Source organism: Rhipicephalus microplus, chromosome X (assembly GCF_043290135.1).
Source record: "Rhipicephalus microplus isolate Deutch F79 chromosome X, USDA_Rmic, whole genome shotgun sequence".
Lineage (NCBI taxonomy): Eukaryota > Metazoa > Arthropoda > Arachnida > Ixodida > Ixodidae > Rhipicephalus > Rhipicephalus microplus.
The window spans coordinates 87,979,651-87,995,102 of NC_134710.1; the positions used below are offsets into that span (position 1 = coordinate 87,979,651).

Genomic DNA, 15,452 nt, shown 5'->3' on the forward strand with positions numbered 1-15,452 from the left:
AGGACTCCGTCAGTATATCGCCTAGCAGACGCTCGCGACGTGCACACAAATTTTAAAGAAAGTGTGTGTGGGACGGGATAGGGGGATCGATCATCTGGACATCACCATGGAGCCGCGCATCCATCACTACAGCCCCACTGTGCTTATTGGTGATTGTGATAGCGTTTGTTTTTTACAAAAATTGCCTTATACATACCAACTGCAGTTTTCCTTGATTCTTAAAAGTATCTCAAGAGTTAATAGAAGACATTTTAAATGCGAAGTATCTCTTTCCGAACTTCTGTCACTTTGAGCGAACCTATTCAGACACGTATGACTGTGGATCAATCTAGGTACGCTTAACTTTCTGCTGTCGTAGTCATTTCGTTGGCTGGATGCATAACGAAATTGACAACGTGTGACATGAATTTATGACAAACATATTAAGTATCAGGTCATAACGCGAAAGTTATAAAACGTATGTCATTTACGGCTAGATTTACATGCTATGGTCTTGGTGCTCTCGCACCAGTTTCGTTAGCTTGATGTATACCTCAACCTCTATGGTGTAACATGACTATAATGAGCATAGAAGACAGCTCATAACACGAAAATTGCGATATCCTTGTTATGCAAGGCATGATTTTATGACACTGTCTGAATTCGATCGTGGCCGTTTCATTCACTGGATATATATGTGTAAAATGGTATGACATGACGTGACTCTGCGAAGAAGAAAAAAATGCTGGTGTTTTTATTAAACCTGTATCAATTAGAATATACACTTCATTGCATAATCTATATATGCCGAATCTTACATGTATGCATGACAAACATTCGGTACTGAACATGTCATGACGTGAATGTCTTAAAACAATACGGTGTATTCAGCTCCTCGCAGAATGCTTTGCATTACGATTCCCAAAAGGCCTCAGACTTGGGGGATTTTAGTTTGTTTGTTTTGTTTTGCTGAGTGGCAGTAGGCATATCCTTCACCTGCCTCATATGCCTGGTATTCAGTGCAGAACACATCCACTTCTACAATTCACTGCGATTACAACAGCTGTGTGAAAGAGAATTTCAACATACCGATGAGGTTGAGAGCCAGTTATGTTCCTGGCATCTCAGCATCATCAAAACGTTATTAAATCGCCAAACTTTCGTGATGCGTGTGATCCTCATTGTGCGCGTAACTTGCCCGATAGGTGGTTCGACTAATGCAGAGGTGTAGCCAGGAATATATTTCTTGGTGGGGAGGCGATGGTAGACGGATTTATGTATGGCCATGCATGCGTTTGCATGTTCCCGAGTATATGCCTCCCAAAGCCCCCCCCCCCCCCTCCCTCTTACGGGCTGCGCTGATGCGTGACCTCTGGAGGAAGCATGCTGGTGCGCGGATGGCATTTTCGAACCGTTCCCTTTACGCTTAATGAAGGAATCAGTGCCAATGCGCAGCGAAAGTAAGCATGAAAGAAGTATCAGCGCTGTAATCGGTGGCAGTCTAAAAGTAATACTGCGCCCACGAGGCTTCATTGCCCTTATTTTTTTTTTTTTACTTACGCTGCGTTACTTTTACACTGCGTAAATGGCGGAACGCGATAAAGCGTTGAAGATCACTCAACGATGCTGCCGTTTCGGTGCTCCTGTGAAACGCACCACAATCACATACTTCAACCTCATTGCATGATGACCGACTAGGATGACGCTGTTTTTGTGTGGATAAGCGCTGATTTTTTTTTTTGACAGCGAAAGCTGTTGTAGAATCGCAACAAGGGTCACGTTCACTGTAGTCGTCTGCCGCCACCGGTGTCCATAACTACTATCACACGAAATAAGAAAAAAATACTTAGTAAATAAAATCACCAAGGACACAATAAAATTAGAACTCGGCTCCCCTGCGTGCCAGCCAGTATTCTACCAAAGAGTCACGCCGGTGCTTGAAACTTTGTTGCAAACTTGCCTTAGGCAGGCTTGATGTCGGGAACGGAATCGACTTAGTATGAGTAATAAGGCGTTTTAGAACCGCAAGGGAACAAACAGGCCTCACACAATGTCATTTGCGTACCGAGTGAGTCGTCCAACGCTCCAACTCATTATAAAAGCTTGTTCTTGTTCACCTAATAACAGTGGCGTTTACCCACTTCAGGCATAATTCGTTATTCTCGTTAGCCACTGCATAAAAAAATTGCACAAAACTCCTCGCAAGTGTGTAGCGGCTAACACGCTTCGTAGAATGACGAAGGATAGCATAGTGAATGCCGGCCTACTACACAAAATTTATGATTATTTATGGCGTAGTGGGTGCCCTGCAACAGTGCTTGCAGCAGTTATCTTAGAATTTCCAAATTCATAATAAATCAAATACGACGCTTTATTGGATTACACTACAGAATATTTACAATTCAACCATTAAATTCGTTTTGTTGCATCTTTTTTTATTTCTCGTCAATAAATTAATTTTAAACTGTTATTAAGGAAGAATTTCAGGAAAACTATCTGGTTCTTGGCCGATCCCCCAGCGTGAGTATGCGCCACATCGTCAAGGATTTTGACTTGACTTGAGGGTTTAGAAAAAGCTCTGACAGGCCGCTCTTTCAGCTTTCGCAGGGACCATATGTATACTGCGCATTCCACGCAGGCCTGGAGTTTTTAGTTTTTTAGGTTCATCCTAACAATTATGTCATAGGAAAGGGCAGCTCTATCTAGCTCGACACGCATAACACCCATAGATAGCGGGGCACTTTACCTTTTGTTTAATCTTAGCTTGTCACCGGCTATAGTTAAGCAGTAGCGCCATATGCTGCCACCCCAGACAGAAATTTCAAAAATGAGATTGTTCTTTTTATGGGGGCTTTTCCTAATGCTCGCAGTTGTTTTTTTTTTTTTTGTCAAGTGCCACTATGTTGCTCTCTATTCCTCATGAGACCATTATTATATAAATGGTAGCGATATTCATTCAACGCGAGTTCTTTAAGATCGCCCTGATGCTTCCCTGTGGCAAAAAAAAACGACACACACGCACATTTTAACCAAGTCATGCATGGTCGACGTTCTTTTAAGTTATTTTCCACTTCAGATAGCATTATTCTACCCTCCATTAAACCGGAAGCCCGCATGCCATTTATAGTTCGATTTTGTTTACTTTTTTTGCAAATTCCCACGCATAGGAGCATTTCGCTAATATGGGCGTTGATGTCATTCATGAATTTGATGTCCCTTCTTTCCTTTCTTTTTCGAAACCTGTTTCTTGGTCGACGATTGCCCATCTATTTGTGCTGTCGTCATCCACTCCGTGCTTTCATAATGCCTCAATCTTCCTTCTACGTTACTCCATTGAATGAGGTTCCCGTGCTGCGCATACAAACAGCCCGCGCTGTGCGAGATAGTCTCCCACCACAGGCCTTCGACGTCGGCGGTGTCGTCAAGCAAGCGTTAAACAAACCACCCCCGCGCTCCGCGTAATACGGCCCAGCGTGGGAAGCTTCCCTTGGGCTTTCCATGTGCGTCTCGGATGCAGACACGTTGTAGCAGCGACGGTGCTGAAAACCGATCGCGCGCGGCTGCAGCTTCTGAAGCGCTGTCAGGTGAGCCGCGAGAGAGAAAGAGAGAGAGAGAGAGAGAAAGAAAAGAGCTCCTCTCGGCACACACGTGGTGCGCGCAAGAGATTCCTTTGTCTCCCGATACGTACCTTCTTTCTTCATCCCGGCGCGAAAACACTTTTTGAGGCGGCAGTAGCGACACCGGTTTCTTTTGTCTTTGTCCACAACGCAGTTTCGGTTGAAACTGCACGAGTACAGATGGTTCTTGCGGACGCTTCGCCGAAAAAAACCCTTGCAGCCATCACAGCTGGCGGCACCGTAGTGTTTTCCGGTCGCCCTGTCACCACAAATGGCACAGAAGTGACTCAGCGTGGCCGTACCACTTTGCTGTCCGCTGTACGCCAGTTCCGAGTCTGTGGAAGCGAGGGAGAGAAAGAAGCAATAAAAACATTAGCCATTATGCTCTGATAACGGCCGCATTGCGCTACATGTTCTTCCTCACCCCATTGAAAGCAGAGAGGTGATAAGCCAGCAGTTTACTAAAGCATGCGAATATTATGACTGTAAAGTGCGACACTTCTAAATGCAACCAACCTTTCTGTGCACTCTTGCGCAGTATTATCTCACTAAGACACAGCGCAATGCTGCATTGACGAAAACGCTTTGAAACCATATCAGTCGACGTTCATAAGTCAAGGAGCACAAGTCAAGAAGCAGTATCAGAGGACACAAACAAAAGTTTCTCCCATGCATGTTTGACTAATGCTGGAAAAAAAATCACTCACAAATTCACACCCGATATGGAATCTGCGAAAAAATTCGGCGTGACAAAACTGTTCGCCGCACCAGTATTTGTAGAAGGAATGATGGCTCCCTCGAATAACAAAGCACTAGCACGCGAGTAATGCGTTTATTGAAAGCACCACTCCGATCGCCGAGCAGGCACAGATCAGTTCATCAGCAGGGGGGGGGGGGGGGGATTTCGAGACAGCCGACGTCTTTAATCCATTTGCGCAGATTATGGCACAGCGTTGTTCCCCACTGCCTCAACACAAGCACTTAGCGAGGGCGCGTATAGTTGGCGCGGAGTTGTTATTTATTCACCCTTATCTGCTCTTAACGGACAGCGCTGAGTAGAACACGCCGACAATCGTGTGGAGTTTTATCAGTCCTCTTGCGTCGTGTGCAGTCAATGAGAGCGTGTTGCGTCAGCCAACTGGCTGAGTAGGGACTCCTTTACGAAGTCCTTAAAGGAGCAGGCGACAACAGCGCCTGCCAGACGGCTCCATTGTTGCTGCAGAGATAGTATTTTATTGCGATAGCAGTTATATCTGGACACACTAGGCAATTCTTTGGAACGATACGTTAAATTTTTTATTCATATTGCTTTATTCATACATCTGGCCGCAGTTGTTGCAAGGACTGGTATCTTTAGTTACCCCTTCCTTCTGTTTTAAATCTTTGCCACATGAAAAAAAAGTCAATTAGTGCACAAATCGAAACTGGGTGTGATCCTTAAAATCAGTTTGAGCGAGTTGAAACTCACATTTGCTGTGAGCCACAGTGAATAAATTTTTCCAGATCCGGATGCCAATCACGACACTCTGCGGCTTCCTTCGGCAGCCAAAACGTTGAATACAAAAGAAGATTGCGTCGATGCAGACAGCGAGCTCATAGGGGTGCCTCCTCGCGTTTTCCCGGCGATTTCGCACCGAATTTAGGCTGCGCAATCGGAGCACCAAGTTCTCGCCCTTGCATGGTTGCAAGTAGTGCCGTGGTTTGTACAACGCACCTCGTAAAGCCCTGCTCCTGGGAACAAGCGTGCGATAAATGCGAGGGCGTACACGCCCAATGGCAACCGGCGAGGAGCACTCGCCACTTCATTGAGTCCCGGCAAGTTGGACCCACTCCGCGCGGCGGGCAGCAAACGTCGAAGAGTGAGCATGGATGGCTTCTCAGGTTGCAGCATCTTATGCTTTGTGTATGCGTTTCATCGCTCGAGTCTGGCCCCTGGAAAGCGGTGTGGTGTAAAAACTTGGGCACTTTGTTGCCAGATACTTTTGTCTCGGAAAAAAGAGGACGTTATTTTCTCCACATGTAAGCTGCCCAGTCTTTCACGAATGTAAATAAAGTATCAATATTAAAAGTAGCTTTTCCACTCCCGAAAATATTAGTGCCAAGCCACATGCTTCAGTTATAAATGTTCGTCACAGCGAGAAAGTCTTCATTTATAAAATATTAAGCGGGTCTGTGGTGTCAGCATTGCTTAAAAGCAAAAATTATGATGTATATCTGATGAGGAATTCAAAGCCTCGCGAAAGAGTCGTAAATGTAACGAGCAAGGGTGCCGACAGAATTGACAAATGACGAGTTAGATAATAGAAGGGAATTAACACAATATAAATCAAAATCATCCACTGCTATATATGTATGATATTATGAGCGAGGCGTGCCGATTACACGTACGTAAATAACGGGTCACTCCTCGAAGAAGAGATCCGCAAAAAATAAAGATGTATGAAAAAACTTTGCATGTGAAATCGAAACAATTACACAATGTGGCAGCTTGAACATCATTGGGAGAGGCGTTCGTTCAGCTGTGGAAACAAAATATTCTGTGGATGATAATGAAGAATAATTACTCATAACGTAGCCGGCTGCACAGTGTATATCGATTATGTGCCCTGAGAATGTACGCCGGTGCGCCACGCAATTATCATTGCACGCTAAATTTCAACACCTTGGTGAGGCGTCTTTTCATCAGCACTCATAGTTTCACAGATTTAAACGCGTTTCTAATAAACAAACTTATGCCTAAGACTGTTATTATCCATGCTTACGAGGGCAAGTGCAGTGTAATATATCGGCGAGAAAGCGACTTGTATACTAGAAACCGAATCAAAGTATGTTGTTCTCCCGCAACGTAATGATTGATTTAATGTGGCTGGCTTTCATTGGTACCTCTGTCAGGTTAGCTTCATATTTTCGGTTAGTGTCTACACAACCTGGAGACATAGCACACAGCGTGCACGTTACATTGTACAACGCAACTATGGAACGAAAACATATGCTTTTCGTTGCTCTTAGAAAGAAAAAAGCTAGAGAGAAATAAAGTGCAGCTATAGATATAAACGATTGATTTGTGGGGTTTAACGTCCCAAAACCACCATTTGATTATGAGAGACGCCGTAGAGGAGGACTCCGGAAATTTTGACCACCTGGGGTTCTATAGATATAAACGCGACTTATAACGAAATAAACGTAGTGCAACAATTAATTATATCACAAGTTTAATAAACCCTCCTCACCTTTCCTTCTTTATATCTACATCAATATGTCGACCATGATTTCATCACTTCACAGCCATCTAATATGCTTCTAAAAATTAAGCGGTGATTCCACATGCCAAGAACCGTGACAAGAATTCGAAGCACGCTGATGTGGTAGACTGCGGATGAAATTCCATAATTTAATAATTCCAAATAATTTATAGTGGTCGATATTCTAAGTAAACGGGAGCTTTCACATTCCGTTGCCCAAGAATTGTGGCCGCCGAGGCCAGGAATTCAACCCGAGCCCTCGTGCGCCGGCAGTGTAACGCCGTCACCGCTGAGGTACCACAAGTAAAAAGATAGTTGCTTGCTAAAGCGCCAGCCAATTCGCTCTTTCCTCCCAACTTGCGCGACAGTGATCGATCTACCACCTAATGTGTAGAAGGTGGTGCTGTCTTCGCCATTCATAATGTGCACTCGTCCGCCATTTTTATTCCGCGGCCACTAGAAATGATATCGCCACCGACTACAACAAACGGGATGCAGACACGGCCGCGGCAGCTGCTAATGGAATGTCGGAAGTTAGGATATCTTTCCTCGTTTTCCATCTCCATGGTCATCGGTATGGCGAAAAGAAATCTGAACACTCCCCACTGCTTGCTCAAATCCGCTGGTAACATGTCCTAGCGTCTGGAGCTATGCAACGTAAGGCGCCGCCATGGTGGTGTAATGATTATGGCACTTGACTGCTAATCCGAAGGTCACGGTATCGAATCTTGGCGGCGGCAGCAGCTTTTTTGATGGCGGTGATTATTTTCGAGTCCCATGTACTTAGATGTAAGTGCCCCTGCCGGGTGGTCTCCTGGTGGTCGAAATTTCTCGAGACCTCCACTTCGGCGTCACTCACAATCATATCGTCCTTTTGGGACGTTAAACCCCAGATATTATTATTATTAACGTCCGTAAAAGCACCACTTGTACTAAGCGCAGCGCAGAGACACCAGTTCTTGCGCAGAGCTGAGTCGCCGTCGTGGTATAACCGACAGAGCAAACGAGGATGAAAGAAAGGGAACGCGGAGTTAGAGTGTACGGATTGCAGCGGAGGATGGAAGGTGGCAATAGCGAGGAAAACGCGAGGAGGAGGGAACGACAGTGGCGAGACGACAGGTTCCGTGGCGGCCTTCACTTCCACCACTGCGCACTCATGAAGATCAAGGCAGATAGCCCCCGCAGAGTGCATCACCGTTCACACACAATTTCCACGACGAAAACCGACAAGTCCTTGCTTTGTTGAGGTCTTTCATGACCACAATGCGCACTCTCCTCAATGGAATGACAACTCCGTCAGTTGAATGTGCACGGCAAGTTTCGGATTCCTTGGAGCCAGTTCTTTCAGGCCTTTTAAGAACATTTCGGATTTTAGTCGGATTTTAGACAACTGCAGAAGAACTGGTCTCCAACACGTTCCAGTTGCGACAATTGGAGTGTGCGTGGTGAACGCTGACATCTGTGTGCGCCTATCACTTGTTCTTTCTTTCCTTCTTTCCTTCCCTATTTTTTTCCTCCTCCCCTGTGCATAAGGTAGCAAACCGGGTACAACCTGATTAACCTCCCTGCCTTTCCTTTGCCTCCCTCTCCCTTTCTCCCGGTGGCGGTCACACGTAGCGCCACAGTAGTGCGTGCTGTCGTGTGCCGGCTGTTGTGGAACGCACCCCCGCACTGGCTTCCACTGTTATCCCGGTTAGTGAGGAAGCCATCATACTCTGCATCTGTGGCTGTTGATGGGAATGGACTGCGCAAAACTGTCCGCGCCTGTCACGCTATACTCACCACCATGCTCTTCTTAATGTAAACCATGCTGCTAAATACAAAATTGGCTCATCTAGCACCTTCTAAACAATGAGCCACGCAACCTTGTGGAAATGCGCCGTCTTCCGTTTCTGCTGAAGGAGCTGCCCGAGCAAAGGCTCAGTGGCACCGACATCAGAATCCAGAAGTTCGTGCTGCCGAAATAGAAGAATTTGCCTCACCTTATCGCAAAATCAAAACACCTAAACAGCTGCGCTTAGCATTCGCATTAGGCAGTATCGTAATTGTCAGTGAATTTTCGCTCCAACGCTGACTTTTTTTTTTATTAGAACCATAAGGGAAAAAGCAGTTTTGATAACTAATCAATAAACTTCTTTAGCATGTCTTTTAAACTTATCGTGCAGATCTTCCACTGAGTGAGTCAAGATTACAGGAACGGGGCTTGAGCCAAGAATAAACGTGAAAACAAATACTACATAATGGTTTAAAATTTTACAGCCATTGCCATCGTTTTAGTGGTCGAGAGTACATTTGTAATAGTCGTTGAATTAACAGCATGGTGCCTACAACGAAACGTAGAAACGGAGAAGCCATCCCTCTGCCCCCGTATATATCCACCACGCTGGATCGTATTCATAAGGTCGGCATTTCATCAAGCTCATCTAACGACTTCTTGCAATCATTTATAGCGCACACTTCCAATGACTGAAGACGCCTTCTTTCCTCGACGGTCAACATTGCTAACCACCACTTATTCAAAACAGCCGTAGCTAAGATTGCATAACTATAGAAATCTTCCCCGTCACGTTGCTTAACTTGAATACACAATCGTCGTGTCTAACATTGTATATCTATGTCGAGGCCATTTGATAGTGTATGTTTCGGCCGGAGGGCCTGCATCTGCCTTGTGAGCGCACACTTTACAGCGGGGTTTTTCACAAAGATGGCAGCCAACCATGTAGGTTTTGTCATTACATTTGACCTAAGAGAAAGATTACTCCCGTAAATTCACGCTTCAGCCGTAGGCAACGCGTGGTGATCATTGAAAGGCTCGTGTAAAGCGTTCGTTCTGCATGAGTACGTTGTAGTGTTTTAGGACAATAATAATACCTGCGGTTTTGCATTTCCAAGCTACGATATGATCATGAAAGACACCGTAGTGCAGCGCTCCAATAATTTCGACCATCTGGTGTTCTTTAACGTACACTGACGGGGAATAGCACGTGGGTCTCCGGCATTCCCGCTTCCATCGAAATGACACCACCACAGCCGGGATCGACCCCACGACCTTCGGATGAGCAGCCGAGCACCATAAGCACTGCTCCACTGCGGTGGACTTGGTTTGTGGTAAGACAAGGGTTGAATACACGCGGCTCATTTCGGGCCCATCTTCATTAATTAGGACCAGAAGGTTATGATAATAACAAAAGACTGCTGGTCCACTCCTTTCTGCCAAGTCATCGTTCTCTACTTTAAAAGTTATGACGACCAAGCAACTGAGTGGAGCAGTGATGCAACGTCAGTGATAAATGCGCACGACTGTTTGTTACGAGTGGCGATGTTCCTTGTAGTAAGAGGCCGAAATACCGAAGAAGGTTCTTGGACGGTTAATCACGAAGACTAATGTAGATATGGCAATCTTTGGATATTTGCAGATGGTACGTTTTCTCGTTCTCTGCCGCATCCCTCAGAAGTCAGGCTAATGCAATATTTGATTGATATGTGGGGTTTAACGTCCCAAAACCACCATATGATTATGAGAGACGCCGTAGTGGAGGGCTCCGGAAATTTCGACCACCTGGGGTTCTTTAACGTGCACCCAAATCTGAGCACACGGGCCTACAACATTTCCGCCTCCATCGGAAATGCAGCCGCCGCAGCCGGGATTCGAACCCGCGACCTGCGGGTCAGCAGCCGAGTACCTTAGCCACTAGACCGCCGCGGCGGGGCCTAATGCAATATTTGTTGGATGCCTTCTTCACATTTGCTCCTTCTGTAGCCAATCATCTCAAAATAGACAAATACATCACATTGAAGACTAATTAAAGAAGTTAATTACTTTTTAATCAATGTAGTTGTGATACGTCACACAAATTACGGCTGCTTGAGCAGCTTCGCCGTTACAAAATGTCAATTTCACTACACTAAGGTCATGAACAAAAAAATCTTTCAAATTATGTTTTATTAGAAGCTTCTATTACAAAAAATCGGCAGCAAGTTTTTTAGACTTTCATTGTATTTTTTTACTTCAACTGAGCATTCATTTCGGCCAAGTTCATGAAGGACTTTTATGTTTGATATCCACAACAGCACAAATAAAAGATGTTCAGTGCATACTTTTTGAACAACATGAATCGTTCTTTAACTAATTTAGATAACCTTTTTTTTCCCTCGGGTACTGTGCAAAAGCTGCCGAAGAGTAGCCAGGAGTGTGTGTCTGCTAGAAGTGAAAGTAATTCGGCTTGCATTTTTGTTGCTCGCACTGTGTTATTCGATCGGTCCGCACCTTCTCCTTCGCGGCGTTTCGTAAGCATAGCAATAGATGGCGCATGATGCCAGGTTGCGAGCAGCGGAAATCAATGGCGAGGACCAAGAGAAAAGTTCGACAACACTGGCGGGAAAAATCTCCCGCTGCGGAAGGCAGGAAACGAGCGTAGTGGAACGGTGACCGTGATAAGCGCTCATGCAGCTATTAGAGTCGAATGAATCGATGTCTTCCACTTTGATACTTTGCGCCTATTTACGCCTTGTAAATGAAGTGGCTCTTCATTAGGGCAGTAATAACACAGCACTCGTTCTCACAAACGGCGCCATCACCATTGTAGGTGACCCTGACCTACTACAGCGTCCCTGACCGAGCTCGTGCCAAACGTATCTCTATAGTATGCACCTAGTGCCAGGCCGTCTTTGCTTGCGAAGCATGAACAGACTGCGTCAGTTGTTCAGGTATATATACATATATTTGTTTCCGTATTTTAATAATATGTAGAAGGGGAAGTGAAGTTTACAATACGCTGTAATTGAGCTATACGCTTACATTCATTGATGTGACAAGGTTAATTCAGTAAAAAGCCCCCTCTTCATTAGGGCCGAGCAGCTGTAAACTTTTCAAGAACAAGTGGTAATGTGTTGGAGTATAAAGTGCAGGAGTACTTGCAAAGACCAGGAAATTTCACTGCCAAATTGCGTTTTGTTAGGTGTTTATAGGTTAGTGCACATCCCTAACTTCAAGGGCTATAATACCTATTTTTCTAGTGGGCATTATCTCCGCAAATATGTGGCTAAGCCATAAGGAGTAGCTTGCATCGCCCGTCACTCGCCCAGAATCAGTACCAATTGCATGTATTATAGAACCGCTACACTAGGAACATGCCAGGTAAATGTTTGATCAGAGGTTTGAGGCGTATGTGGGCCTATAAGGTGTACAAGTATCTGGGACGCAGAGTATACTGTCGTATAAATTCCAAGCATTTTTCACCTGAATTCTGCGACTTCGAGCGCATCTATCTATCTATCTATCTATCTATCTATCTATCTATCTATCTATCTATCTATCTATCTATCTATCTATCTATCTATCTATCTATCTATCTATCTATCTATCTATCTATCTATCTATCTATCTATCTATCTACGACTTCGTACTCTCATGGCCGTTTTGTTGATTGAACGTATACCCAAATTGGTATGGCATGACGTCGCTGTACGACGAACTCAAATGACGGGACATGAAATAAAAGTGATGACATGCCTGTCATGAACAGCATGATATAGATGCCACACGCTTGATACTCTTGTGGCCCTTTCGGTAATTTTATGTATACCGAAATTAATGTAGCGTGAGAAAAATATATGACAAACATACGTGACGGGCCCTAACGTGCCAATATTGGCGTGCTTGTCATGCATGGCATGATTTACATGACATGATCTCGAGGTGCATATAGACAATACCTTAAATAGCGTGGACATATGTGTACCAAAGTTGGTATGGGGATACAATCTTGCGTGACGAACAACAATGAAAGATAGTAACATAGAAATCATGACATGCATATAATGTACAGCATGATTTACAAGTCATGCCCATGCCACGCTCCCGGTCCTTCTGTTAACTCGATACATACAAAAATTGTTATGGCATGACATGAATGAGTGACAAACATGAATAATAGGTCATACATTGTATATACCAGACTATACGTTTCATTAGTACGGTACATACTAGATTGTAGATACATGGCTGGATAACCAACATGGGATAGTGAACTACATGTCATGGCGTCAGCGAATTGATATGCCTCAAAAACAAATAAAGCAATTTAATGCGGCTCCTTGCTGGTTAGATTGCATTACACTGATTCCCAGAGGGTGCGAGATTTGTCAGTTTTTTTGTTTTGTTTTCGGTTAGTGAATCTAAAATGCAACGTATATTTCATTTTTCTGGGGAGCAGATTGACATACATGAGGTAGAAAATATATTTATTGTTTTTATTCCCGTTTTCCAGCTGCGTTAGAGAACACCATACTTGAGATTTTTTCCCGCTTTAAGCCAGTAAATGACTAATCTCCTCGGTTTTGCACATGTTTTACTCGTCGTGTGCTTCGATATCGACTGATTCAAGCAACCTGGCAAGCACGCTCTGCCCTGAAAAATTGCCACTTCAGGAACCGCCTCTCTGTCTGTCTGTCTCTCTCTCTCTCTCTCTCTCTCTCTCTCTCTGTGTGTGTGTGTGTGTGTGCGTGCGTGCGTGTGTGTGTGTGTGTGTGTGTGTGTGTGTGTGTGTGTGTGTGTGTGTGTGTGTGTGTGTGTGTGTGTGTGTGTGTGTGTGTGTGTGTGTCTAATCTCATAAAATGAACACGTATCATACCCAAGTAACACGCCTAGTAGACAAATTGAGTGTGTTGTTTTAGGCGTAGTTCACTAGCATGCTGCACTTATGAATTCGTTGGGTCTGTCCCATTCCACATACTTCTACTCCCACTCATCCTCTGGAGTGCCTTTAGTGCAACACGACATTGCGACACTGTAAAGCTCATCTGCCTCTGAGACAACTTTCTGCTACCTTCTTTTTTTTCTTTAGCCGACTTTCCTCGACTAAGCAAACTGCGCACATGTACAATGCCACTTCGTCTGATCTGGATAAGGTTCCTCTGTCTTTCTGAAATCGTGTTTTTTACAATCACGTGTTGCATTCGTGTTTTCCTAAGAATATATATTAAGGTGCACATAAAACAAGCTAGAAATACCAATATTAAAAATCATCGTATGTGCTTATGTGACTGCAACTAATGGCGAAATAATCTTTATATTCCCCCTAGGGCTAAACTTAAATTACGAAGTTATAAGCCAAGCAATACTACATTGGTTGTCAGAAACCCTAAAAATATTCTCCGGAATCCGGTAGCGGTAAATGTGTTAATTTCCAAAATCAGGTAAGTTCGTTAATCTGGTAATTTCGGAAATTTGGTAGAACAAATGCAGGTATTTCATTTAACATAATTCAAAACTGGTAAAGGAAGGTATTTGAGAGTGTTAGCAAGCTGTAGGTTCTGTTTATTTATTTATTTATTTATTATACCCTCAAGGCCATGGGCATTGAAGAGGGGAGTGGGAGTAACAAGATGTACAAAACATAGAAAAAAAACAGAGCATGTGTTTAAATAGAAAAAACATAGATTATCCTGATTATACAATATTAGCTAATGCTTGATGAAACAGGTGATTAACGCGTATGGAAACAACATCGGCGGGAAGGTGGTTCCACTCTCGGGATGTTTTTGGAATGAAAGACTCAGCAAAATATTTAGTGTTAGATGAAACAACTCCAACTTTATGATTATGGTCAATTCGACATGATATGTACTGAGGTTGTGAAAGCAGTTCAGCATGGAGAGAAGCATGGTAATAAATCTTATGAAATAAAGTTAGGCGAAAAATGCGACGTCGTGATGCTAAGGATGGGAGGTCAATACTACTTTTCATTGCCGTTACACTTGCCGTTCTGTTGTAATTTGATAGTATGAAACGGGCTGAATTATTCTGAACAAGTTCAAGTGCGGTGAGTAAGTTGTCGTGGCAAGGATCCCATACTGGTGTTGCATACTCTAGTTTGGATCTGATTAGTGTTTTGTATAGAAGAAGTTTTAAAGAAGACGGGGCTGAAAAAAAGTTTCGACGTAAATAACCTAGCATGCGGTTTGCCTTGTTAATAATGTATTCGATGTGTTTCGTCCAAGTTAAATTGTTGGTAATATGAACACCTAAGTACTTGTAAGAGGAAACGATTTCAAGTGGTGTATTGTTCAGGTAATATATAGGCATACAACTAGTAGTTCTCGATACACGCATTACTTTACATTTAGTGACATTAAGTTCCATTAACCATTCTTTGCACCAGTTGCTTACACTATTTAGATCTGACTGGAGAGAGTAGGAGTCGTTGTCAGCAGTTATTTCGCGAAAAATTACGCAGTCGTCGGCAAACAAATGAACATTAGAGGATATAAGAGAAGGCAGATCGTTAATGTAAATAAGAAACAAAAGAGGTCCAAGAACAGATCCCTGGGGGACACCAGAGGAAACCTGGCTGAATGAAGAGTTATGATTATTAGCTGAAACAAATTGCGAGCGATTTTCAAGGAAACATACAATCCACTTCATTATGGTGTCATCGAGTTGGAGTTTGCTTAGTTTGTGTAGTAGCAGCTTGTGGCATACCTTGTCAAAGGCTTTAGAAAAGTCTAAATAAACACAGTCAGCTTTTGATGATTGGTCTAAAATGCGATGCAGCTTGTGAGTAAAGGATATTAACTGTGTTTCGCAGGAGAGCGATTTGCGAAAACCGTGCTG

General features: G+C 43.8%; 1 protein-coding gene across 3 annotated transcripts in view; it reads right to left on the bottom strand.

The window, feature by feature from the left end:
* The window catches only part of Hnf4 (Hepatocyte nuclear factor 4), a 158,229-nt gene that overhangs the window by 66,558 nt on the left and 76,219 nt on the right, over positions 1–15,452 (bottom strand). For all 3 annotated transcript variants that reach the window (XM_037427373.2, XM_075877253.1, XM_037427372.2), the window contains exon 2: positions 3,668–3,931. In XM_037427373.2, coding sequence (XP_037283270.1) covers positions 3,668–3,931 — 264 coding nt within the window. The remainder of the gene's footprint in view (positions 1–3,667; positions 3,932–15,452) is intronic.